Below are 25,589 nucleotides of genomic sequence, written 5' to 3'. Positions count from 1 at the left end.
CGGGTCCTGCGGGGGCCGCGGCCACGACGACTGGCAATACGGAGTGGAAGCGGCTGCGCTCGCGGCCGCCCAGCCTCGGCCAGCCGGCGTCGCACCTGGAGCGTGTCGAAACGCCGTCGGCACTTGCGGCGGCGCCGGCCGTTGGAGACGTGGCCGCGGCGGCTGGAGCGGCCGTTGGCAAACGCCGGCCGCGGTCGCGCCGCAGTGCGGCTCGTCCTCCGCTCGCCGACCCGGCTGCACGTCAGACTCGGGCGCTCAGCACGGACGGCAGCACGGGACCTCCTGCGCCGCGACCCGAGGTGGCGATGGACCGGCCGCGGCATTGGAAAGTGTCGCCGGCGCAGGCGGCCCCTGACATTGCGCCGACATCGGCCGTCCCTGACCGGCAGCCGGGCCCGGCGACCGGCTCGGAGGCCTCCGACCCGGCCGACAGGGTTACCACCAGCCCGTAAGTGCCGCTCCAAACAGTCACTGATGCGCACGTCGCCGGGCGGCTCTGTCGGTCACATGGCGTCGGGCGTTCGGTGGCAGAGTAAATATGTACTTGGTATAAGCAAGACATGCCTCCATCTCCTGGTGTTTTTGGTATTCTTCTTCTTTGGGTGTTGGTGTTTATGGTATTCTCCTGGAGTTCAGAGTCTTCTGCCGACAGTCATCGGCTTTGGGTGCACCGGGAGGTACTGGTTAAACGACGTCATCAAACAAGTGTTGTCATTGTCAATGCAAGACGCTTGAAGCTACTTCGGATGATTCATGACGTCCATTCATATCGGTGGTTAAGACCGACCTGATCCCAAACAGCCTGTGGGACTTGGTGTTGACGGTGATTGGGGCAGTCGCCATAGCCACTGCTAATCTGAGAAGTCGCCCATATTATGCTGTTTGTGCAGGACTGATCTCCGCCGTTTTCCAGGGCCGACCCCAAGACGCTAAAACAACTGAAGCCTGACGATGTGGTGTATGTCGTGTACGAAACCACCAAGGATGGCACCAAGTTCACATACCCCGCTAAGGTGCTGCAAATTTTTCATAAAGCCAGGTTAAATTAAACGCCCAGAAAAGACATGGCGACCATCGTACGTCTTTCCTATCATCCGGACCTTATTGGCGGTCTTGCTACACGGGAAAAGGGATCGCAAAGTACATCTTGCATATATTTTATCTTATAAAGCATAATGGGTGTCTAGGCATTGAGCATACATGTTTAAATGAACACATCTGAGTTTCATCAAACATAATGAGATCTATGTGAAGCAAGAACATACATGTCTAGATGAGTAGCGTGAATACATCCGTTCATTTCATATATTTGTATTTCGTATATTGTGATATATACGAAATATATCACAATATACGAAATATATATTGTCATGCACTCGCGACAACGCATGCGTATTTCCACTGCCACGACTATGGAGGAGGATCCTGGTTAATGTTCACAGCGATTTATCCGGGTAGTGCTGTAAACACCAGCACGCTGTCCTCGTCTGCAAGTATTCTCCCTCCAGTGTTAAAGTTTCACTGCATCGTCCTCTACTCCAGTGAAGCGCAAACTTGTGGTCTCCTTCGCCATAGATATTGGAGATACGGAAGGACGCACCGTTCACGTACTTTTTCGTCCACTACCTCGGCTGGTCCCAGCGTCACGACGAGTGGATCATGGCCCAAGTCATCCACAGTGTCGTGAATCTCAGCCAGCTTCCAGACGGCCTCCGGTCGCTCAAGGTACGTTGTGGTCCGTTTTGTCGCATCGTCGCATTGTGGTCCGTTTTGGGACATGGGCGTCACTTTTGGTGCTGTGTCGTAGTTAATGGTGGTGAAGGGGACCAAAATCGCGTTCGTGACCATCAATATTACAACAGTTTCAGTTATTAACAACCTGATCATGCTTGGCCCGTTTGGTTGCTGAGTAAGGTTTTTGTATGGTAAGTGGATTTTACTGAGCTACATGCCACATAAATAATTATAGCATTTTACGGGCAATTGCCACATAATACAGCTTGTATAGTTGCACCCCACTTAAAGGTCATCATTTCGCGCTAGGGGCAACATCATGACCTTTGTAGCTTGTTCCTTCGTAGCTTGTTTAGACGACTTGTTCCACCCAAACGTTTTTGGGATTGCGGATAATGGGAAAGACGTATTTCTTCATCGAGGTAATTGCCCCGTGCATCCCTGAGTCAACGTGTGTCTGTACTACACAACATGGAGATCGCATTACGGATCAGGTAATAATAAAAGCCGTTCCGTGTGAGGTGCCCAAGCAGTGGGTTGCCAGCTAAGTACGTTATTTATTAGAACATTTGCACTCGCCGGCCACCCATGCGATCGCGCGAGCCCCGTACCCCGCCGTCGACCTGACGTATGAGGCTGCGGTCTGAGGGGTGCCGTGCCGAGCTGCCGGCCGGTGTTTCAGCGTCGCATGGTGCCGGCGTCGTCCGGGCCGGCCTACCTGGCCGCCTACCGCCGACTGCGGCCCTGCTCCGTGGACCTCTCCGCCAACAACATCTGCTTCTTCTCGGCGCTGCGCAAGGAGCGCTTCCACGTGGCGGACCGGCGCATCATGGCTCTGCGGGAGGCGCGGCGCAGCGGCCGGCAGGACGGGTGGTCCGCCGGCGCCGTGCTCTGATCCCCGGCTCGGTCGCCCCGCCGAGTGGACCTAAGCGACGTCTAGTGTGAGTCGATCGACCACGCGGAGCGTGGCTTTGGCCCCAGTGCGAGATTTTGAGCCCAGTGTGGCCAGTTGGTGCGGTGAGGCCACCCCAGTTGGCACAGGTAAGATCCGTTTGCGTTAAGTTGTGCGTCTGATGGTTAGCCGAGATGCCATGGTGTTCAGACTGTCATGTATCATAGTGATGATTTTTGGGTTGTGATATCACGTACAGGAAGCGAAGGTCCAGTTTTCACATCTACTCAATACGTCTGTGGTGGTGTGTGCGTGATCGCATTTCGACTGTTTTTCATATGCCCTTCAGCGGGCGCGTTAGCCATCGTGCTGGTCTGGTGTGCCAATCATTCTATGGCTCCTGGAGCGGAGCTTTGTGCTTAACATTCGAGTGAAAGTGGTCTCATTTTACAGTTGTATTTTATACGTGTGTACAAGCCCAGAAGGCAATACACGGCGTATGCCCAACCGATTCACTTATTTCTCTTTGGCGTCGTCCATAGCCATAGAGCCTGGTTCTTCTTATCCTGTAGATAACATGTACCGAATTAGACCCGTCGAATATCCCAATGAAGTAGGCTTTGATGCGTTGGAACCAACCCGTCAGACATTGACAGCATATTCTGGATGCCAGCTAATGGCACGGCTGGATATAAGCTGTGCTAAATAATGTGGCCCACGTAAGCAATTGTGAGCGCGAACAAGCGAAGAGAGTGCGGATGGCGGCGGAGTTACCTGCAGCTTGACACCCATCTCCAGCAGCGCGTTTCGAAGACCGTCGCACGCTCCCATCAGTTCCGCCCTCTTGTCTTTGTCCTCCAAGGCGAACCGGCGGACCTCGTGGCGGAACGCGGCTGCCGCGTCGACGATGGCCGACATCCTGCCGTCCGCCGCCGGCTGCGCTGGCTGTGAGGGGACGTGCTTGCGTCATGTTGAATTCAGTGTGCGCGATATCATGCTGTGACGCTGGGCTGGGCGATCCAAGGGCGCGCAAGTTGACGTGACTGCCAGCTGGTGGGGCAGTACCCGCACAGGTTATGTGCCCTGAAATTGTGAGATGTGCGCGTGCCATGCGACGTATTTTTCGCCATCTGGAGGCTATACAAGATTCGCGCGTAAAGTTGGCAGTGCATGACCGAGCGTTTGGATCTCTTCAGCCGTCTAGTACCAATGACCAATATGCCACCCAATGCAAAACCAAAGGCAGAATGCAATACTGTGATATGGATGGACCTTCTGCCTGACTTCCTTCAACTGTCAGAGCGACAAATCGGAAGAGTGAGTAATCGACTGGATGTAATATTTAGTGCAATGCGAATGAAAGATCGGTTATGCAAGCCTGCGTTTGGCACGGCAAATAAGTAGTATTTTTGTGTTGTTAGATACGACAGACAGTAGAAATGGGCTGTCATTATCGACCGATTTAGACGTTACAAGCCAGCGAATCGCGGTCATTCTAGTCCCACAAGAGCCAGTGCTACTCTGTGTCATACACTAACAGCATATGACCGATTGATGTGGCTCAGACTAACATCCGGATGTTCGTTGTCAAGGAAACGGAGTACCACAGGGTTTATCGTGACGCTCTGGTTCAAATTTTAACTTATGCACTTCTTGGTAATTGGTCCTTGCCGCGCCCTGTGTCGATCGCAAACGTTCATCGGTAACGAAGTCATTCATGCCAGTAGAGGTGCACCTTTTATGCCCACGAGCCCGTGCGGGTTAACACAGCTCAAAAGTGGTACCTCTAGCCCGTAACAGCTGACAATGGCCCTCAGCAGATTCTGCCGTCATGACGGCGGCGTTTGCGACAACTGCAGTTGTCGCGGACTCGAGATACACTCTGGGGCTGCCAGAAAGAAATGAGTGTAGTGTTGCTACAAAGCGTTAAGGCTGTGATTTAAACTAAAAAATAATCAAAATCAAATAATCAAAAGCTACATCCAATTACATATTGATGGTGCTGCAGTGACACTACCCAGTGCTATCAGTAGACTTTATCGTCCTGTGGTTCCACCAGAGTATGTCTGAAATATGTGTTAAATGTGGGATACTCCCTTCAAGAATTGCATCGCGCTAGTTCATTTACATTTGTATTGCAATCAGGATGACGTACTTTTTATATATCTTCAAAGTAATTTACCTAATCAAACGGGAACTAAGTAACCTCAAAGATTATTATTTGCCACATGGCTGAAAATGCCGTACTTCTTTGCGGAGGCAATGAATTTGATACGCAATTATAATTCCACTTCTATGGTGACGACGAAAACTAATCTTGTTCTTCCCATGGTTCTCCCATCGAGCAACGGGACAATACATAGGTGGTACCTAAAATAGTTACACCCTGAAATATTGGTCTGATTTGTTTGACGAAATATCGAGCACGCTCGAAGGAGAGGGTGCAGTTACTGGGTTCCCTGCGCAGCCTATCGCCCGGGTCATGAGCTCCGTACCGCATCGTCCAGGGTCACGCCGAGCCGCGCCAGATGGCCCAGCAGACGGTGCTTGGCCGCCAGGAGGGCGAGCGCCGAGGTTCCGCCGGCCGCGCCCTGTCGTAGGAGTCAAGGTTCCGTGAACATTTGCCCCCCCCCCCCCCCGCCCCTCCGTGTAAAGTTACCCGCATCCGTCTACAATCACGGTCATACGTTTTAAGTTACACCCAACACCGCGTTCCACTTCAGTCATCGCAGCGCAGATGGCCCCGCTCAGGCCTTACATTGCGCGTCTGTCTGCGGTTCGCGTCGTGCGCGCGATGGAACCAAGTTGCTACAACAGAAAGACCAAATACTAAGTTGAACAGGACCCTCGGTATTTTTGCGGACTTCCGGGCGTTCCTTTCAATCATTCCAAGGTACTGAAGAGCCATAAAAGCTAGTGTAACTGCTCCACATGCCGCGAGGTACACTGCTCGGAGCTCATGGCTAACGCACTAACAGTTCGCGCCTCCGCCACTTTGCGTATGGTCATCCAGGCTCAGAACGCTGTCACTCACAAGCGTTAAGTGGTACAGCATGCGTGCGAATTCGCTGCGCGATACCACAATAGCCAAACGGAAGCGCCCGCAACTCACCGATTCAACGGACGACCTCAGCAGAGTCATGGTCTCCCACAGGACATCAAGCGCCTTCCGAGTCTCGAAATTATACAGATGCCGATAGTATTCGGTTTCTTGGTCTTGTAATGTCTGGAAGACGTGCAGAAATCTACAGTATGTTCGCAATATCTGAATGAAGCAAATGCGCCCTGGAAGCTTTTGGGGGTATAAACACAATTATTAAAATATATTGCAGCATGGCAGCATGCATTTCCTAACACATCGTCCAAGATCAGCCCACGCTCCCTCACATGACGAAACGTGCCTTTTTTGTCACGTGGTTTGTGCTCACTTTTGATCTCTTCTTACGCCCAATTCGTAGATTTGTTTTTTTTGGGGGGGGGGGTTTGCACGACATTAGCGGTGAGAAATACTTTGGACTGGCGCCCCGAAGTTCTCACCACGCCGGTGACACAACCGGGAGTCCGTTGATAGAAGCTAATAGTACACCCGCCACTACCAAAGTCGTCGTCTCCGCTGCCTTCATGAGGAAGGAAAAGTGTGGACTAATAATAAGGCTACGCCGAGCTGGGACCGAATGCCAGAATGCGCGAATGATTTGACCCGATTATCACAGTCAGCTGGGAACTGGCCAAACACGGTCTGGTCTGGCCCGGACATGCCAAGTAGTCTGGTCTGGCTGCCTATCCGGGTATCAAAGGCCGGAGCCAACACGGCCAAACTGTCCGGTGAACTAGAGAAGTGTAACTTTGGTGGTGAGTTCATGACACATTCAACAAGCTGTTTGTCTGCAGTGGCCCAAAAAGAGATAACATCTGAAGAATACAAAGGCAGACAGTAGGGCCGTTTGGCTAAAGAAAATCAGTTGAATTGAATCACTAACCTGAGATATGCGCAGGTCGCACTCAGCTGATCCAATGTCACTCTCGGAACTCAGGTTACGTGTCACATAGTCGTCCACGAACGAAACGAACGTCCGGTAAAACCGCACAGCTCCCTCTGGCTGCTCGACGACGTCCTCTGGGGATCAGAACCATCGGCACCATCAACCGAACTATCGACAAGATGATCATATAACAATCATAATGGAACACGCTACGGATACGTCAAACACATCCATCACGCACACGTGGAGCTGCGTAATTTTGAAAGAGAAGCGAGGGACGAGTCTGCCCACACCACTTCGGCTGTCCTGTTCTCAGTGCCTTTCGGAGACCTCTTGGGTATTAACCTCCCGTGACTACCGAGCCAAGCGTTACTGGGTATGGCCCACCTACACGATACGACGCGTTACACCAGGTGCCCATGAGGATATTAAAATCATGGCTGTGATCACTATGAACACTTCCGTGAAGATAGCAATATTATATCAAGATATTATTATACGGATATTATGATCAGGTACCTCGACCAAGGAGCTATTATCAGGGCACAGAGGGCTCTGTAAGTCAGGCTGGCTGCTTGGCTGGCTGCTGCAACAAGCAGCACGTTATTCGGTGTCAAGGAGAAACCCGTCATAGTCACGGGCCTCAGGTAAGCTCACCTTATTGACCACCGCTATAAAAGCGCAAGATAAGATACAGTAAAAGTGGCGCACAGTTAAGTCACCTGACTCAAGCAGTGTTGATAGGCGCAGCATTTCGGCTGGATGCGTCTGTAGGAAATCCTTGACGGACCCCGACAACGGGCTGCCGGCGCTGGCCTCTGTGGCGGCAAAGTCCACAACCATGGAACCCTCCTTCAGCAGTCTGTCGGCGACACATTTGTGAGGCTACCACACACGAAGTGTAACGCGTACTGTTATAGGCGAATGGATATATGTGATCCTATTACAGTACGATTTTTTAAAAGCCGCCTGGTGAAGGTCTACATAGGGAGAGGAGCATTTTCACGACTAAACAGTTTTCTGAAGAATCAGAGTTCATGTCTTCTGTTGCACAAGTACTTTGACTATTTTAGCTAGTTTTAGCTGATTATAGGTGTGCAGGCACGTCACCTCATATGACACGAGGTGGTGAGTTTGCGCTTTCCAGCGCTGCAGCTTATCAGTCCAGTAGCATCCAAAACAATATAGGTTACTATGAATAACGTTCATAAGCCATTAGTTAAATACAGCCACAGTCAACATAATCTCTCAGACACGCCCCACCTTTGCTCGATGATGTCAAGCTGCTTAGAATCGCAGACATGATGTGGTCTTTGCACACCAAGGCTGCACAGCGTTGCCCATACATCTGACTCCAAATCTGCGGTCTGAAAACAAGCACGAAATATTACGGTGTGTCCACAAGGTGTAATCTTACTACCAAGTATTCACGGATGGGGGCAACGCAGCCTTATTATCAGCCCTATTGGCTTTTCATCATCGAACCTTACGACTTACACTGCATGCTTTGTTCAGAGCACACAGGCTACAAGTCCAAGAATATTACAAACCCCTCAGGGCAGCCGTTGGGGGCCAGGGCGTATTCATGGGTGCCACTGGCGTCAGCACATAGCTATGTTACCTTCGCCGAAGAGTTCGGAAAAGCCCAGAGATGCAGCAGGTCGACATCTCCTGACAGGTGCAAGATGTTCCGGTATGCATCCAACCGCAACATGTTTCTGTAGCCAAAGTCATGGTATAGGCGATAAACGTCCGTCAGATTGGGAATAACGATACAAGTATCCCTGGACATTTTGTGGCCAGTTTGATAAATATTAAGTGGTGCGCTAAAAATGCTTACCACATGGAAAACCATTATCATTGATGGGAAGTGATGTGATTAAGTATAAAGTTCAAGTGCAAAGGACGAGCTCAATAGGCGTGCACAAACTTAACGAGCTAATGCACGCATTTCATAAGGTATCTCTGAGACGTCTATGCAAACCATTTTGACGTCGGTTGCTAACCAGCACAGAGAAGGTTGTGTTTGCCCGTGAGCTGAACTTCAGTGCTACAAGCGGAGCCGGTCTGGCCCTGCTGAAACTGACCGAGCTCGAAGGCACTGAGTGAGGCTGGGCCCGGCGGAACTGACGCCGCTCGGTGGACCTGACCTGCCCCGGTGGACCTGGCCGAACCCAGTGGACTTGACCAAACCTGGCAGATCTGACCCGTCCAATGGACCTGACCCGCCCTGGCGGACCTGACCCGCCCCGGTGGAACTGACTGCCCCGGTGGACCTGACCTGCCCCGGTGGACCTGACCGCACCTGGCAGACCTGACCCGCCCTGGCAGACCTGACCCGCCCCGGTGGACCTGGCCGAACCCAGCGGACCTGATCGAACCTGGCAGATTTGCCCCACCACGGTGGCCTTGACACGCCCAGGTGGACCTGACACATCCCGGTGGTACTGACCGAGCCTGGTGTACGGTCAGCGGCATCGTCTGGACGTCGGCCTTCACCAGCCAGACCAGCGGCCGCTGGCCGTCGGCGGCGCCTCGCAGGCCGTCCCGGTGTCGGCGCACCTCGGCGGCCAGCTGGTGGAGGCCGGCGGGCGCCGGCAGCCGCGGCCGGTCGGGACCGCACAGCCGCCGGCGGACGGCGGCGCTCGAGCGGCACAGCACGCACGCTGTCGGCATAAGCCCCTGGCAATGGGCACATGTGGGGAAAAGTAGGTCTGTGCTTGGGTCCCCCCAGGAAAACATCTGAGCCTCGGAGTCATGGCGATGCGCCAGATTCCGACTACCGTCGTAAAACAGCATTGTGAAAATTGGGATTGACACTGTCTCTGAGCCAAGTGGGCATGCTCTCATAGGAATTGATTTCAACATAGTTGGAATCTTCAGGAATAGGTTAAGAGCTTTATGGGTGCAAAAAGAGCAGTGGGTCCCAGTTCCAATATTGAACTCTGCCAGCAGATCAGGGTTGCAAACTACAAAGGGAATTGATTGGTAAGTGCAGTATGCAGCCCAAATTTTTAGACTTTGGTTGTTATTCTGTAACTTACCAGGTTTTAGACAATAAAATATGTTTCAACCATTATTGACAACCATAAACTATCATTCCTATTTGCTATATATTCTGGCTTTTTCACTCTGGCACTGAACTCAAGTGAAAATGTCCTGAAAACTGTGGGTGATAAAACTAGCCAGGCAGTTACTCATTTTTAAAATGCTAAGTTATGAAAATTTTGCTAAAATCTAATGCAGTCACTGCCTTGCAGAAGTTACTTTCCACATCTCTGAACTTACCATGTTCCCCTAAAGGCGATCAATGTGCTCAGAAATGTTATCACAGGTTGATTCTAGGATGATATTGTCCAAGGTGTGACATGCCCAACTGAGACATTTCCCAGACATTATGGGCTTTCATTAACATTCCCTGAGGTAGCTTAACCAGCTACCATCATTTGCTGGGGCTACTGTGATGAGGCTACCAGCTGGTTTGTCCTCTCTTGTTACAAGCTCACAAGTCATGGGTTTTGAGTCTGTATTTAATTTGGTTTTCAGTTGTGATGGTATTTTCTCTTCAGAATGCAATGCTGTGTGACTTAACAAGCTGAAAATGTCGCTGAAAAGACCCAGTATTATATTGTTCCATTCCCTTTGGATCGAACAATGAGGAATCAATAGCAGCACAGTTTATCTGGCTTTTGGTCATTGCCTGGTTAAGTGGGATTAAATAAAAGTATGATACTTCACTGCATTGTTTATGACATTTTGACCATTAACAAACCTTACTTTACACAAATGTTCATTGATTTGCTTTACTATTGTCTTGACAATGCTTAAAACTCTGGCATGTGATGAATTACAATGAAAACTGCACATGTACAAGCATATATGTACGCATTTAACTTCATGCAGCCTGTTGTTTAACTGGTGGTGCACAGGTGCAAGATATAAAATGTGAGCAAAAAATAAATGAAACAAGCAGCATGGGTAATGGTCAGGAAAAGAGAAGAACAGTATCTAATTGTTGAATACAATTGTTGCTAAACAATATTGCTAAAAAAAACTTGGAATAAAATAATTAAGATATGGCTGTAACATCGCTGTAGACCTGCAGCATTCAAGATCACCTGGAGTGTATGGTAGGGTAGAAGAAATAAGAACTCACCTGAAAGACGCACCATAATTCACAAGTCCTTCAGCGAAAGTGCTTAATGTGTCATTAACTTGCAAACTGGAGCAGGGACATGGTCTAATTTATCAACTCCAGAAATTTAAACACCCAGACAAAACATTCACAACTCACATCCCGAAAAATCCAGCCCAGCCCTTCCCTCGTTAGCGCTCCACGCACGACGGGGCTTTTATATATACAGCTAGAAGAACCGTGGGCTTCATACGTTAAAAACCGCGGCCAGTTATGTACTCATATTTCGTATTTTGCGCACCATATATGCATTGCAAATTGCTACCAATTACGAAGGAATAATATCACCATACTAGGGAGCAAAAATGCCACACGAAGACACGTTCATCAGTCGACGCCCGATTCACATGTATATTCACAATCTACAGCAAAAGTGGCGTGCATGCAGTAGTTCAGGCAGGGCGGGGGGGGGGGGGGGCACAAGGGGCACGTGCTCCAACTTAGGGTTCCGAGGGGTCCGAGGAGCCCTTGGAACCTACGATTTAGGGCCCGAGAGGCCGGGCGGAGGTCGCATTCAGGGCCCGGCCCTCAGAGCCGGGCACTCTAATGTCAGCCAGAGTGCCCTGCGCGCTGATCAGGGGCCACCTGAGTCGAAAAGGGTCTTTATTTCGGTCAGACACCACCAGTAAGGCACAATCGGTTCCGTGGCGACATGGACCTGGAAGGTCCATTTTCCAGGCAGGAACAAAGCCGGAGCGAGCGATTTACATTGGTCGGGGCTCCACAGCGCCTAACGCGCCCCTGTGTTGACAAGGGGCTCCGAGTTGCCCAGACGCAGTGTTCGAGGAGGTCTCAAGAGCCTAGAGGGCCCACCGGGTCCCACGATCAATGAACTTCCCCAATGGATCTTAGACTTTCCAACCGGGTCCGACGGCCCGATTGGAAAGTTTAAGGGCATAAATGGCTGGTCGGAATATTATTCATAGGCCCCAACCTGCAAAGACAGACCCTCAAATAACGGTCACAAGTCCCTTTGCGCCGATCGGGGGCCCTAGAGCTGATATGGGCCGTTTTGTCAATCAGGCGCCACAAGAACCGCACAATCGGCTTTGTGTCGGTGTGGGTCTGGGGTCCAGCTTCCCAATCAGCTATAAAACCGAGGCCAGTGATCTACATTGATCGGAGGCCTTGTATCTCTCAGGGGCTCACAGCGCCTAACAGAGGGTCCTGTACTCGCAAGGACCTCGAACTGACCTGGGGAAGTGTTCAGCGAGGCCCGAAGAGGGACCCGGGCGGCCCACCAGAACCGACAACCGAAGGCCAGGCTGCAGAATCGAAAAACCGTAGGGGCAAATCAACTTCCTCCCGGCCGAGCGCAGATACCTGTGACACGATATGATACGATAATGCGAGGCGACGATAGTCCAAAAAACCTTCCATTCTTAACGCCAACACCACGTATCGAAATCCGGACTTTCTGATCCGGTAAAAAAAAAAACGCCGTGCAAGAGATTCAGTGTTGGCTTCGACCCGTGATTTTAAGCCAAAGGGCCCGGCTCTGATTTCGCGCTTTCGAGCTTCGAAACCGCTTATCTCGTCTTCGGTTTCGCACGTACAAGGCTCAAAGCAGCTGACTTGGGGCTCAACTTCACATTCTAAACATACGACGGCTCTGGTTTCGGTTTCAGATTTGCATTTCCGAGCTTCAATGCCACTGGCTTCAGTTCCGACTTCGGCCCTCAAGTTGTTGACTAAGCTTCAGATTCAGCTCCGAAGCCAGATGCAGGTGGTTTTGCCTTGAGGAATGCTTTCGTTCTTTCCGGAGCTCGGATGCAGCCTCTCATTTATACTTCAAAATTTATTTTTTGAAAGATGAACTGATCAGCTACATACATCGTTCGACCGAGCGGAAGATATGCCCAGCCACACGTACGCCAACCAGTGGTCTGATGGCGGTAATGTGATGGCGACATTGAGGCACTTGATGCACCCAGTAAGCGACCATGCATTGGGCCTGAGGAAAACAGACCACCTCGCCGAGTTCACGACTTAATACGCACAATTTTGTGCTCACTGACAAACTGTCGGCCCACTTCGCACCAACTGGTGTAATCACCATTGGCCCATGAACGCGCTGGAATTTCGCAACAAACGCCACGATTCGCAAGGACGGCCAGACGAAACACACCGTTACACAGGACGAAGACTAAACTGAAATGTGTGCCATTCACCGATGTCTCGGCACCAAGAGCTTGGGAGTGTTGACCCCGGCCAACGCCCGCTCTGTCGTCCGCTGAGCCTGCCGCCGCCAGGCGGACGGCGCTCACGCGCCGGGCATGTGCGGCAGCTCATCGTACGTGCCCTCGCCCGTGACCAGTACGCAGACGGGCTCGGGCAGGCAGGGCCCCGTCAGCTCCACCACGGCCGAGTACAGCGCACAGATGGCTGGCGCGAACGTCAGCTCCAGGTGTGTGCGGCCGCGCGGCGGCAGCACGCCCAGCTCAGGCGCCAAGCGGAACGTGGCGGCGTCGGGCCGGCGCGGTACCGTGCGTGTGCTGCGTCGACGCGCGGAGCGGCTCGTCGCCGACGACTGCGGCGACGGCAGGCGCGGCTCGAGGCGCGAGGACCAGCTGAGCTCGCCGAGCGTCGGGTTGGAGATGTAGATGCCGCGCCGTGCCACGTCACCCACCGTCACCTGTGCGAACTCGACGCTCGCGACCGACACGTGCAGCGCCGGCAGCACGAGCGTGCACTCGACCGGGAACGCCTGCACGTGCGAGTCCATGTACTGGAGCACGAGACGCGAGGTGAAGCGAACGCGCTCTTCGCCGAGCTCCGTCTCGATGAGCTCCACCTGGACGTCGTGCAGGCAGTCGGCGGCGGCATGATGCTCGGCCGCCATCTCCGCCCGGCGTGAGCAGAGCAGATTCTGCAGCGACTCGGAGGTGCAGGGGGGCAGCGCCGACTCGGAGCGGGCCGTCCGCGCCGCGTCGTCTGCCACCGAGCCGGCATCCGAGACGGACGCCGCGCGTTCCGAGCCTGCCAGCGGCCGCGCCGTCTCCTCCTCGTCACCACTGGCACATGACTCGGCGAACGTACAGTGGTCGCTGGTCTCTGAGGCGGTTTGCGACGACAGCAGTGTCGCCTCGCCGCTGGACGAGAACCGCACGCGCTGCGGCCCAGCCAGCTGCTCCGTCAGGCAGAAGCGCAGCAGCGCACGCGAGCAGACGAACTCGATCGTCAGCTGAGTGTGGCCGCTGCGCGGTACGGTGCAGCGATCAGGCCACTCGACAGTACCGCGCGGCGAGGCGGCGCGCACCACCACGAACGGTAGCGTACTCCAGCACAGCACCTCCACGTCCACCTGGTGGCGGTTGGTGAGCGTGAGGCGCGACAGCAGGCGCGGCCGGCGCGGCCCCTCCACCAGCGCCGTGACGGGCGCCACCAGGCGCACCGCCTCCTCCGGCCCGGCCAGCACGGGAGCCGGCCGCAGCCCGACCGCCGCCGGCTCCGGGTACGTCACGTCCAGATAGGCGGTGCGCAGCTGCGCGCGCAGCTGCACCTGCAGCGGCCGGCGCCGGTAGCCGTGCGCGCGGGTGACGTGGCCGCCGTCGGGGGTCTGGTCCTGCGTCCGCAGCGACATGTGCGCCGTTAGCCAGGCCACCACGTCCAGCGGCTGCTGGCGCCGCTTCCACTCCCACTGTGAGCTGGCCGGCGGCAGGCATACCGGGTGCAGTTGCACCAGCAGCCAGGCCTTGGCGCGCGCCGGCACCACGACCACATCGGGTGTGACCGTGTAGTAGGCCTGCTCCTCCTCGCCGAACACGGGCCGAAGGCCCAGGCGCAACTCCTCGGACGGCGTGCGCCACTCCCACAGCTTCAGTGCCGGCTCGAAGTCGGCGCCGAGCGAGACGTGCGCGCGGAACGGCGGCGGCCGCGCCTCGCACGGCGACGTCAGCGCCACGGCCATATTCAGCTGGATCGGACACGGCGACGCGTTGTTGAGGCACAGGTGGCGCTCGACCGGTGGCGCGCCGTACAACTGGCACCCGAAACGCACGTGGTTGGAGCCCGTGTTGACCACGAGCACCGGCGAGCCGGTGACGCCGACGCGCAGGTCGACGCACAGGTCGGGAATGCCGTCGCCAGACACGACCAGTTGGTCCTGGTACCAGCCCCACATGTCGGCGCAGCAGAAGACGCGCACCAGCGTCTGGCTCTGCGCCGGCACGTGGAAGGTGGCCGGCCGCACCAGCAGCGCCAGCCCCCGGCCGTCAGACAGCAGGTCCGACCACACGTCCTTCCGTTCCAGGTCGTTGATGCGACGCACCTGCACGAGCAGGATAGTATGTCGTCACACGTGATGCTCCACGGCATCAAAGCAGTGAATAGTAAGCCGTATTGGTTGCCAAGACGTTGGTGTAGTTTTGGAGATAGCGAATTTCGTTGGTTGGCGAAATAAGGAGCGTAATGTTGAAAATCCTTTCAAACTTACTACACTCAGAGTGACTTATTCCAAAGAACGCTTCGCTATTAAAAAAGGAAAACTTAAGGTTATCACTCTAAGTTTTTCAGCTGGTCGCAGGGCTGCAGGTGACAGCCGAATTACTGATCCAAAATTGTGTCAACTTTAATTTCCATGGTTCAATCAATGACGGCCTCGTAGCACACTCTTGGAGGGAAACTGTGCAGCTGGAATAAATACATGAATGCATGCATGCACACACTCAGCGTTCAGTGAATCCAAATGTGCTCCATCTTCAAACTCATGTTTGTCGCGTCATCCACGACAGCAACGCTATAAAAGTAGTACGTTGACAAAGCCGCGACTGGACATGATCAAATCGAGTCACCCGACTTACCTCGACGGCCAAGGGTGGCTCGCCGACGCAGCGCTCCTGCTCCCGGCCCGGGAAATTCAGCACTCGTGCCGAACAGGTTGTGGAGATCGGCGTGTCATTGCGCACGTGGAACTCGCGGACGACTACCGCGCGCACGTCCACATCGTGACCAAAGAGCAGCACGAGCGGGCCGCAGCCCGCGTCTTCGGCTTCTAGCAACTCCCACTCCTCCATCAGCTCCTCCACAGTCGGCTCCGGCGGCGGCGGTGGTGGCTCTGGCTCTTTTGGCTCAGGCTCCGGCTCGGGCTCTGGAGGCTTGGGCTGCTCCTCCTTCTTAGCACCCCTTCCCTTGCCCCTCTTGCCGCCTTTCACCAGCTTCTTCTTACCCTTCTTGGTCTTGGGACTGGGCGGCGCCTCTGGCGGCGGCGGCGCCTGCTGCCCACTCTCAGGGGGTGGCTCCTTTTCCCGTGCCGCCAGCTCTTCAGCCTCGCGCGCCTGTCGCTCCAGCTCGCGGCGCCGGCTGCGCCCTAACACCTCCCGGCCCTCCCCCAGGTCGGGCACACCGGTCGGTCGGTGACCCCAGTTGGGTGCGATGTGCACCGACGCTGAGAGTGCCATCACGTCGCCGTAGAGCGTCAGGTACGTGGCGTCCGAGCCGTCCGCCAGTCGACACGGGACGCAGTAGTAGCCGAACGGGCCGGACTGCAGACCGGTCACGCTCATCTGCGACACCAGCGTGGCCCACGGCAGCAGGACGCCGGTCGCCGGCTCGATCTCCACCTCCACCTGGTCACACGGCGGCACGTCCCACCGGAACGGCACGTCCAGGTCGCACGTGTTGGTCACGAGCACCATCAGCTCCACGGTACCGGCCACGTACGCCTGCAGCCGGTGGAAGGCGGGCGTGACGGAGAGGGAGAGGTGGCACGCCTCGGCGCCGATCGACACGGTGCTGCTCTGCGCGCTGCCCTCCACGCACACGTCCAGCACCATGTCGTAGGAGGCCGGCGCGCGCGGCTCGAAGCCGATCGTGACCAGCGCCTGCTCGCCAGCGTGCAGCAGGCCGGCCGTCGGGCTCACCGAGAACGGGTCCGAGCGGCTGTCGAAGCGCCAGCGCCGCTCGGCCGGCTGCTCGGACGTGCGCTCGACGATCCGCGACGTGCGCCACTCGAGCGGCAGCTTGGTGGTGTTGGACAGCGTCAGCTGGCGCTCGGCGCGTTCGCCGACGCGCGTGCGCGCGAAATCGAGCCGGTGCGTGCTGACGCTGACCTCAGGGCCGAGGAAGCTGGCCACCACCGGCAGGCAGACGCAGCGCCGGAACTGACGGCTCACGCAGCGCAGCTCGGTGGTCAGATGCAGCCCGCGCGCCGACCAGAGCGTCACGGTCGTGGGCAGCCGGCTGTGCGCCGGTATCGTACCTTCGGTGGGGCTCACGCAGACCAGCAGATCGCCGCGCCTCAACGTCTCCCATGTGAACGGTGCCGCGTAGTCCGAGTCGTTGACGAGCGCCAGCGACCGGCTCACACGAGTCCAGAACGGCACGTGGTCCGGCAGGCGCAGCATGGGCGGCTCCAGCGACAGCGGCAGCGGCTCACAGCGGCACAGCGTCTGCACCTCGTATGCTAGCACGTCCCAGAAGCGCCGCGCGTCGGCCGGCGACAGCGAGCGTGACCGCTCGGCGCGCCGCTGAGGCGGTGCGTGCAGGTCCAGCCGGCCGTGCCGCAGCAGGCAGCCGGCCGAGGCGGCGCGCCGATGCACTCGCCGTTCTAGGCGCGACACCAGACCGGCGCGCTGCCCGTCCGGGCCGAAACGCACATCGTCGGCGGACAGCGCCATCTCGGGCAGCCCCTCCAGCAGCAGGCTCCAAACGACACGCCGCTCGCCCAGCCAGCGCGTGCGGCACGCGAACGTCACGTCCACCTCCTGGAATGGCAGTAGCGTGCCACGTGACGGCATCACTCGCGTGTCGCAGCCAGCAGCCACGTCCGCTGCGTCCGTGCCGTACACGTCGATGGCGGCCGGTCGGCTCTGCCAGCGATAGGCCAGTTCGACACCGCTCGTGTTGCGCAGCCGGAGTGTGCGGCGCGACTCCAGCTCCGGCAGCGTGGTCGGCAGGCGCAAGAAGTGGGCGCAGTACTTGTCCGCGCGTTCCCCGACCGTCGGCTCGTGGAACTCGCCGCGCGCTGCCACCATGCCGGCCCCGCCGCGCACGCCACAGCCGCGCACCGTAACGTGCTGAACCTGCGCGTTGTCACAGACGAGCGTCATGGTCTCGCGGTGTGCGCTAGCCGCCACCGGCAAGAACGACACCTCCAGCTCCACACTCTCGCCCGTGTCGAGCGTGAAGCGGTTTGGGAGGACAGCGAAATTCGCGCCGCCGCCGCCGTCGTCGCCGTCGCTGTCGTCGCCTGCCGGCAGCGCGCCCGGCCAGGCGGCGCGGCGCAGTACGCAGAACTGTCCGTGGCCTCCCTCGTTGGTGACTAACACGCGACGGCGCTTGCGGCAGCCCACCAGCGCCTCGCCCAGCGCGATGTTGGCGTCCATGCGTAGCACAGGCGGCCGATGGCTGACGATCAGCGGCACGGCCAGCTCGCCCAGCGGCGTCATTATCAGCACGCGATCGCGGTAGGTGCGCCGGCGGCGGGCGCTGAATGTCAGCCGGACGTCCAGCGAGAGGCCCGGCGCCAGCGTACACTGCGCACCCGGAAACGTGATCCGCGTCAGCTGAAACTGTGGCGTGGCCGGCGGCACCAGCCGCAGCCAGAGCAGCGAACACGACACGTTCTTGACACGCAGACTCAGCTCGTAGTCGGTGTCCACCTGGAAGCTGTCGAGGCACAGGGAGGGCGGCTCCGCACGCAACACCTGGGCGGTGCCGCTGAGCTTCGCCCGGCCACCCCGCGGGTTTTGGTCACCAAGTTGTGGCAAAATTGTCTCCAAACCGGCGAGAGAAGTCCTGACGGCCGATGGCCGGCTTTCGCGTCTTTTCTCTGTTGCGGGCTTTTTCGACTGCTCACTGTCGCTGGGGATTGGAGGCGCACAGAAGTCCTCTGGCACCAGTAGCTGGTATTTACGAAGTGTGGAAGAGTCGAGCGCGGTGAGCAGCTTGTTTTGCCGCAGCACGTCCAAAGAGGGTGCATGGGCTGGCCCCGGTGGCTCTGCTGGTGTGCCCACCAGCCGGACGGCACGTGCCTTCAGCAAATGCTGCTCAATGTCCTGCAGACTAGATCGTGTGTTTACATACGCGTCTCGAAGCTCCGTTAGCTGGTTTACGAAGTCGGCATGAAGTGGGTCCGGACGCGCTGGAAGGCTCGTCTCCAGGTGGCCAATGATGGCTTCATCAGCCGAACTTTGGCGATGCTGCTCTCCGTACAGATGACATAGCGTTGACGACAGGTCTTGAGACCCAGCCACGAGGGGACGCAGTATGTCTGGCCGAGGCAAATCTTTGTCCATTTTTAGATAATCTTAAGCTTTGCTTATCTGACACCCTCTACACGCTTGTAATACCGGGAAATGGGCCAGCGTTCATCACCCCGTTTAGTTCCTGGTCTCCGCTGTTGGCCTAAGGTCGATAGTTCAGTCAATAATTTGCCTGAGTTTGGTATTCCGCGAAGTTCAATTTTCCGCGCTCGTCCGTCCGTGAACGTTTAGGGTTATTCGCCCGGCCAAACGCAGGGAAGCCGCATTGAATGCCGTCGGTGCGAGGGATAATCACCTTTCATACAGAATCATCTGATCTTTAAACATATATCGAAGGTGCAACTGCTGGTGACACAACCCGACTCAAGGCGCAGGAGCTGACCGAATCCCACTCATAATCATTTCATTCTACCCTGTTGACCGTAGCGCGCCACGAATGCCGCAAATCACGACCGCAATCACCGCAAGTATCGCGTCATATTTGCCTTGGTCGTTTCCATGGATACCACAAACTAAACATTCCACGCTCCCACGTAAGCGGTAGATCACCAAGTAGGCCCACGCTGATTGGCTGTAATGCAAAGCATTTAACATACTGATTCCTGAAGCGCATTTGTAACTAGGATTGCACTTACGGTTGGCGAGAATTGTTTGCCACCGCGTGTGTCCCAACCGGTGCGAATTAATAGCAGGAAAGGTATTCATCCAAAATATTTCTGCGCGGACCGTTGCATATTTTCGAGCAGATTGAATCGGGGTCAGTGTTCCTTCATTTTCATCCGCCGCGTCGTTGTAAAGCGGCTGGGGTTCGAGTGATCGTGGTACTTACGTTTGAGGAGAAGGTATAGATATGTTCAAGAATACATTTCAAAGTGGATTCCTCTCGATATTGTACAGCATTGGAAGTAAGCCACTTCAAATCTGGGATAAAAAGGTCAGTGTCCAATGCGGTTCGTTTGCAGTGTCCAGTAGGGTAGTAATATTTTCAAGGCATTGAGTGTGCAGAGTGTAGGTACTCAGAAAATGCTCACTTGTTGGTTGTGCTCTTTGCTCATATGGCATCATACACTGCTGTTTCTGGGCGATTCTGTAGCATGCACCACTTTTGTTGGATAGCATATGATGTTTTTTATGAGCTGAAGTCCTTGTCATGCTGTCATGCTGCTCTGCTAGTCAAAGCCCAGGCTCAGAATGATTTGTTATATGTGTTAGATGATGTTCAATTACATCAATGCCAAGCTATCATGACCTGAGGTATGCAAGCTGGCTGGTGTTTTAAACCAATGCTGAGTTGAAAGTATTTGTACTTAATATAATGAAGACAGAAATATAAGGTTTTGGAAGCTCCTTGCACTGTAACAAACATAAAATCATGCTGCACAATAGATTTTGAAAATACTGAGCTCTGTATCCTGCTTTTGCCAGGTTCGCAATGGGCACATCAAGAGGATAACTGACAATGATATCCAGTCATTAGTACTGGAGATTGTTGGTACAAATGTCAGGTAGGTTGGTGCTTCTAGTGTTTATTTCCATTCATGCCCACACACTGAAAACCAACCATGGTGCTGTAGCCTTAGGCATGAGCTTAGTTTTGTTAATGAAATTGGGTGTGTCTTCCTGTTATTACTTAAGCTGGACACATCAAATGCCTTGGCCCCCCAGATTTTGACTGATTTGGAAAATAGAGCCAGAAAGAAACTTTTGTCAAATTTTGTATTTCATGTGACTTGGATGCTGCCAGAGAATGGGAAGAAAATTAGTGCTGCCTGAGCCTGGACTGAGGAGTAAACAGCTATAGTGGGCTGTGCAGTTACCAGGGAAGCAGTGTTTATAGACAATTTTCTTCTTCACAACCAACTTTTTTCCCAGCACTACTTTCATCACATGCCCGGCAGACCCAAAGAAGACCCTGGGAATCAAGCTCCCCTTCCTGGTGATGATCATCAAAAATCTAAAGAAGTATTTCACTTTTGAAGTCCAGGTAAAGTGATGGTAGTTGGGGACATAAACCAGCTATTGTCAGGTGACATTTTAGTTTTCTTCAGTTTTGTTCTTGATATAAGAGGAAGTGGCTTATAAGACTGTATGCAGTTTACAAGCATAATAAGCTGGACCCAGAATTTGTCATTGGAATGTGGGCTGTGTAGGCAGATTACAACTTTCACTAGTTTGATGTAACCTGACCTGCGCACTATGAATGTTTCTCAAATTGTTTGTGGGAAGTGGTGCACTGGCACCCTGAGACATCACAGCTATTTTGCCTACCTTTTGCTGGATGGTTGGCTCGCTATGGTTTGAAGCTCTGGTTGGCCATTTGAGCTCTAGGGGGCATGACTGCACAGCCTTTCAGCACCCATAGTTTGAAATACAAACTGGCTGAATCTGACTGATGTTCTGACATGTCATGCTTAAACATTTTGCTAATAGCCTATGCATGATGCAAGTGTGGAAATGGTACATGCTTGACATCATAATGAAAGGAAATCAGGACAAAGATTGGGCATAAAAAGTGGAAAAAATGTTTTGGTAGACTGGCCAGCATTTTGGGGCATTCTTAGTAGTTTATGTTGTATATCAGCAACATGAGAAGATAGCACATGAGTCTGGTTGCACAGTGTGGAAAACTTAATGGTGTACAGATGTACATATCGCTAGCCAATGTCCACCTCAGCGCAGTCTGATCCAAAAGCTATTAGGCGTGTTGTTAATTGACAGTGAAGGGGCAGATGTGAGGCTTTTTCAAAGTTGTCTACTGTATACCATACTCTTGTTTCCATTACAAAGTCTCCAGCTCATCATAAATGACATTTTGTGAGCTGTCATGGAGTTAAACCCATCTTGGCTGGAGTTGTTTGCTAACTAGGACCCTTGCAGAGATCAGTTCTTCATAGGATGAAGATAGACTGAACTGGGTCACTTCACAGGTAGAACCCATCCTAAGCTACACTTAGAGCCATGGCCCACACAACACGACAGACTGAGACAATAACAAAATTGAATTTCCATTGGTACTGTTGTTGCACTGAGTAGTGCATGCTCTTTCGCTCAGGTGCTGGATGACAAGAACGTGCGCCGGCGCTTCCGGGCGTCCAACTACCAGTCCACGACCCGAGTCAAGCCGTTCATCTGTACGATGCCCATGCGACTGGATGATGGCTGGAACCAGGTGAGCAGTAAAACCGGGCAGTTCAAGTGTGTTGAACCCAGTTCATTATCGCCAGTAAATCACGTGTTGTATGCGACCAGCTTGGTGTCATCGATGGAGCCAGGTGTGCCAATGGTTACAAATCGATGGTTCCTCACATGCAGAAACGTTTGCCATCTTCAGTCAAATGCTGCTGCTTAGTAAGCTTGTAGTTGGTGTTATAGAACTTCAGTTAATGTGAAATGTGCAGATTAGTATTCAGTTTATAAGTTCACAGCCCTGACCTTAAGACCTGAACCCATCTAGCTTCTTAGCTACACGGCCGCGAAGGTGTGCAGATTTTTTCGTGCAGACTATTTTTAGGTCACCCAGGCATCGATGATATGGCAAGAATGTCATTTAAGCCCTGTCATTTCAATGGCCATGCAGCAATTAAGGCCAAGAAAGGCATAATTGTTGAGTCGTTGATGTCTGGCGTTCCTGGGTACCATTTCCAGATACAGCGGCCGTTAACTGGCTCCCAATCAATGTTATGCAAGGTATGGTGACATAGTAATGACATGTGGAGGAGCATGTTTACTAAACAGAGAAATTATGGTGGTTAGAGCAGTCTTCTCCACACAAGAGTGTATGAATAGTTATAAGTGAGCTCATTTCATCACATCTGGTGCTTCAATGTCTCCAAATCTAGCACATTCCCTTTAAGAGTACAGAAGAAGCATTGTTTGTGTGAAGGGTTCAGGAAGGGGTAAGCCTAGGGTGCCATGATGCACACCTTGCCAAATCTGCTCCGAATCACGTCTAAGGACGGACGCTATGTGACCGATACGTTTGACAAAGGCGTTTGCCCCTGGCCTCTTGCACTACATTACGCCCTGGGTGCCGGAGACTGTCCATTACACAGCGAGAGTACATCCCTCGTCGACGTGTCTGTCGATGGCACGATCATGATCTCTAACGTGCAAGGCTTCAAACACCATGGGTTTCCACTGCATCTAACAAGAAAAGTGGTGGTGCGTATCAGCTTTTCTCTTGTTAGACTACTGTCGCAGTCTTTTCTGACATACAGTTTTCACACGCTGACTGAACCGTCTGGAAGTCATTAGCAGCATATTAGGAATGACCCGGCATTTTTGACCAAGAAGAGTAGGCCTTGTGTGTTGTTGAATTATTCTCATAGTTTTTGCAATATTTCAGGGGGGAAATATTGTATAAATGAAGCCGGCATTGAGATGCCCAAAGCAACGTTGGTGTGTGTGCGTATGTGTGTATGCGAGGGGGGCGTTACAAAAGAACACAGGTCAGCGTCTGTACAGCACTGAGTACTCGTGACCGGAAGCTGCACCGTATCGTGATCGTACCCTCTCCGCCGCGCAGATCCAGTTCAACCTGGCTGATTTCACGCGGCGCGCCTACGGCACCAACTACGTGGAGACGCTGCGTGTGCAGATCCATGCCAACTGCCGGATCCGGCGCATCTACTTCTCGGACCGGCTCTACTCGGAGGACGAGCTGCCCGCAGAGTTCAAGCTCTACTTGCCCGTCCAGTCCAAGGCCAAGGTGTGAGTGGGCCACATGCGGCGCGTGGCCATAGCACGTGAGCTGCTGGCGACAGCCACGAAAGGGGCGTAGCTGCTGAGATGGGATTTCCGCCAAGTTTGGTTTGGCTCGTTCTCTTGGCACGTCCGGTAGGATGCGAGGAAATTGTCACCGTTGGTCGTGCTGCCATTGGTCATCAACGAAATTGGAGCCAGCTGGCGGCGAAGGATTGACCGCATCTTGTTGAAATGCTGTTTTGATATCGGTATTATCCTGACCCCAAGGCGCTCGGGCTGTAGTGTCTTCTTTGGTCCGTTGGGTTCGGCTGTTTAGATCTCAAGCCCAAATCTGGTGCTGAAGCCAGGACGAGTCCGGAGGCTTGAGACTCACAGACGCGTTGATGCCAGCAATGCTCGGGCTTTCGGGATCCCGTCGACTCGCGTGTCTCCCCCGTTGTCAACCGGGACCGCTGCAGGGCCGGTTAGGCGCGCTTACGGGCTGCGCGTGGTGCACCAGGCTACGTTCGAGCACAATCTGTGATGTTTCATGCTCTGTTTGCGTTGATGGTCCATTGACTGTTTATCATTATGTTCGTGCATAAATCACCCGTGTATCTCATTTGACCTGTTTTCCACCGAGTTCAATGGAAGGAAAGACGCCTCGCGGCAGGCTTGCGTATGAAGGGAATCAGGTTTTGAATGGAATCAAGAATCGCATTTCCTCTGAATGAACCTTGATACGAATCCCTAGCTCTTGCGATGACTCAATACGACTTGACTGTTGACAATACGACTTGACTGTTGATTCTTGTGACTTGATTCGGCGGAATCAACTCGGGCCCCGAACAGTCAGAAGTCACCAGCGAAACTAAAGGTTCAAAGGCGACACTTTGAAGAACTGATGGCGATAAATGACGGAACGGATGTCAACCTGTCTAGTAATAAGACGAGACTCAATTCGATTCTTAGAGATGATTATTTTACATTGAGCTCAAGCATGGAACATTTGCTTGCATGTTTTATGCTGCCAAAATGTTGTGTTGATAATATGAGTTGGTAGGAATAGCTGTAGCCAAAACTTTTAAAGGTGTTTACGGGTGCCTGGAGTTTCATGGAAACAAATTTTGTCTTCACACACATGAATAGGGCCGAGAGTTATTTCCTCATGCCACTAATTTCGTTTAACATGTTGACCTATGCTGCTGTGCTGCCGCATGGTAGGTCCCTCTCTTCATGAGGCAAGTCCTACTTTGCCCATTGCACTATGCATCTACAAAGAGTGGGCGAATGGGCCCTGCCAAAAAAGAATGGGCATTTTTACCTAGTATCAGGCAGACGTAAATGAATCTTGTCAGTTCCAATAACCGAATTCAATGACATCTTACTTGTTGCAGTCTTAGTAAGACCATACAATATGTACAAAACCGTCATTTACTTGCATTGATGGTGATTCTACTGCGGCCATAGAAGGTGAAAGCAGCTTCGTTCTTTCACTTAACTTCACAAGTAGCTTCGTTCTTTCACCTTCGATCGTCCTGACGTCGGCTTTAAGCATGTGCCACAGGGTGGGACGCACTCCTCCGCAAAAACGCACTGATCATTGCCGGTTTGGGCACGGATTTTTGCGTCTGTGGGTCAGATTTGGCGTGCAATTTCGGCCGCTCGAACGCTGCTGTTAAGCACTTTGTAATTTGTTGGCTTGCCGGTGAGGCCTGCAGCAGGGCATACGTTTCTTGCCGTGTTTTTTTTTTTAAGAACTTACATACCGTTACCCACTGGGTGTGTTCTCGAACCAGGGAGGCGTGATTGTTTTTTACGGTATTAAGAGTTTTCACCGGGTCCGCATCTTATTGTCCAAGGTACAGAATGTCCAAAGGTACAGAATGTCCAAAGTA

General features: G+C 53.6%; 4 protein-coding genes across 4 annotated transcripts; 2 read left to right on the top strand and 2 right to left on the bottom strand.

Moving 5' to 3' along the window:
* The first annotated feature begins 188 nt into the window (after window positions 1–188).
* Window positions 189–3,137, top strand: LOC119108866 (uncharacterized). Its single transcript, XM_037232408.1, has 4 exons — window positions 189–448; window positions 914–1,013; window positions 1,576–1,725; window positions 2,417–3,137. The coding sequence occupies exons 1-4, from the start codon at window positions 306–308 to the stop codon at window positions 2,627–2,629; spliced, it is 606 nt and encodes a 201-aa protein (XP_037088303.1). The 5' UTR covers window positions 189–305; the 3' UTR covers window positions 2,630–3,137.
* LOC119108865 (uncharacterized) lies at window positions 3,069–8,315 on the bottom strand. Its single transcript, XM_037232406.1, has 8 exons — window positions 8,231–8,315; window positions 7,873–7,976; window positions 7,332–7,471; window positions 6,607–6,743; window positions 5,739–5,852; window positions 5,122–5,217; window positions 3,401–3,571; window positions 3,069–3,192 (listed from the first exon to the last, which is right to left on the bottom strand). The coding sequence occupies exons 3-8, from the start codon at window positions 7,450–7,452 to the stop codon at window positions 3,139–3,141; spliced, it is 693 nt and encodes a 230-aa protein (XP_037088301.1). The 5' UTR covers window positions 7,453–7,471; window positions 7,873–7,976; window positions 8,231–8,315; the 3' UTR covers window positions 3,069–3,138.
* Window positions 8,316–13,067: 4,752 nt separating this feature from the next.
* Window positions 13,068–19,320, bottom strand: LOC119108859 (deleted in lung and esophageal cancer protein 1). Its single transcript, XM_037232401.1, has 7 exons — window positions 19,304–19,320; window positions 18,034–18,412; window positions 17,370–17,826; window positions 15,607–17,207; window positions 14,244–15,074; window positions 13,914–14,108; window positions 13,068–13,709 (listed from the first exon to the last, which is right to left on the bottom strand). The coding sequence occupies exons 1-7, from the start codon at window positions 19,318–19,320 to the stop codon at window positions 13,068–13,070; spliced, it is 4,122 nt and encodes a 1,373-aa protein (XP_037088296.1).
* A 290-nt stretch (window positions 19,321–19,610) lies between these two features.
* Window positions 19,611–24,313, top strand: LOC119108873 (cilia- and flagella-associated protein 20). The gene is made up of 5 exons (XM_037232416.1): window positions 19,611–19,942; window positions 20,434–20,513; window positions 20,881–20,992; window positions 22,061–22,177; window positions 23,534–24,313. Exons 1-5 carry the CDS (start codon window positions 19,859–19,861, stop codon window positions 23,720–23,722), a joined length of 582 nt encoding a protein of 193 aa, XP_037088311.1. The 5' UTR covers window positions 19,611–19,858; the 3' UTR covers window positions 23,723–24,313.
* The last annotated feature ends 1,276 nt before the right edge of the window (window positions 24,314–25,589 follow it).

The sequence above is a fragment of the Pollicipes pollicipes genome, unplaced genomic scaffold, assembly GCF_011947565.3.
Source record: "Pollicipes pollicipes isolate AB1234 unplaced genomic scaffold, Ppol_2.1 Scaffold_691;HRSCAF=793_pilon_pilon_pilon, whole genome shotgun sequence".
Lineage (NCBI taxonomy): Eukaryota > Metazoa > Arthropoda > Thecostraca > Pollicipedomorpha > Pollicipedidae > Pollicipes > Pollicipes pollicipes.
The sequence above is the reverse complement of the archived record's forward strand: the minus strand, read 5'-3'. Positions and strand labels throughout refer to the sequence as shown.

What these genes read in the sequence shown, in the direction of transcription:
- LOC119108859 (XM_037232401.1), bottom strand. An exon ending in GAGGCCACGGACAGTTCTGC is followed by an intron (nt 17,827 to 18,033) that starts GTACTGCGCCGC and finishes GACAACGCGCAG; the next exon opens with GTTCAGCACGTTACGGTGCG. An exon ending in CCCGGACGGGCAGCGCGCCG is followed by an intron (nt 17,208 to 17,369) that starts GTCTGGTGTCGC and finishes GGGACGTGCTAG; the next exon opens with CATACGAGGTGCAGACGCTG.
- LOC119108865 (XM_037232406.1), bottom strand. Translation starts at nt 7,452, where the DNA reads ATGGTTGTGGACTTTGCCGCCACAGAGGCCAGCGCCGGCAGCCCGTTG. An exon ending in TGAGGTCGTCCGTTGAATCG is followed by an intron (nt 5,218 to 5,738) that starts GTGAGTTGCGGG and finishes CTCCTACGACAG; the next exon opens with GGCGCGGCCGGCGGAACCTC. An exon ending in GCGTGACCCTGGACGATGCG is followed by an intron (nt 3,572 to 5,121) that starts GTACGGAGCTCA and finishes GTCCCCTCACAG; the next exon opens with CCAGCGCAGCCGGCGGCGGA.
- LOC119108873 (XM_037232416.1), top strand. Translation starts at nt 19,859, where the DNA reads ATGTTCAAGAATACATTTCAAAGTGGATTCCTCTCGATATTGTACAGC. An exon ending in TTCAAATCTGGGATAAAAAG is followed by an intron (nt 19,943 to 20,433) that starts GTCAGTGTCCAA and finishes TGCTTTTGCCAG; the next exon opens with GTTCGCAATGGGCACATCAA. An exon ending in TGGATGATGGCTGGAACCAG is followed by an intron (nt 22,178 to 23,533) that starts GTGAGCAGTAAA and finishes TCCGCCGCGCAG; the next exon opens with ATCCAGTTCAACCTGGCTGA.
- LOC119108866 (XM_037232408.1), top strand. Translation starts at nt 306, where the DNA reads ATGGACCGGCCGCGGCATTGGAAAGTGTCGCCGGCGCAGGCGGCCCCT. An exon ending in AGTTCACATACCCCGCTAAG is followed by an intron (nt 1,014 to 1,575) that starts GTGCTGCAAATT and finishes CCTTCGCCATAG; the next exon opens with ATATTGGAGATACGGAAGGA. An exon ending in ACGGCCTCCGGTCGCTCAAG is followed by an intron (nt 1,726 to 2,416) that starts GTACGTTGTGGT and finishes CCGGTGTTTCAG; the next exon opens with CGTCGCATGGTGCCGGCGTC.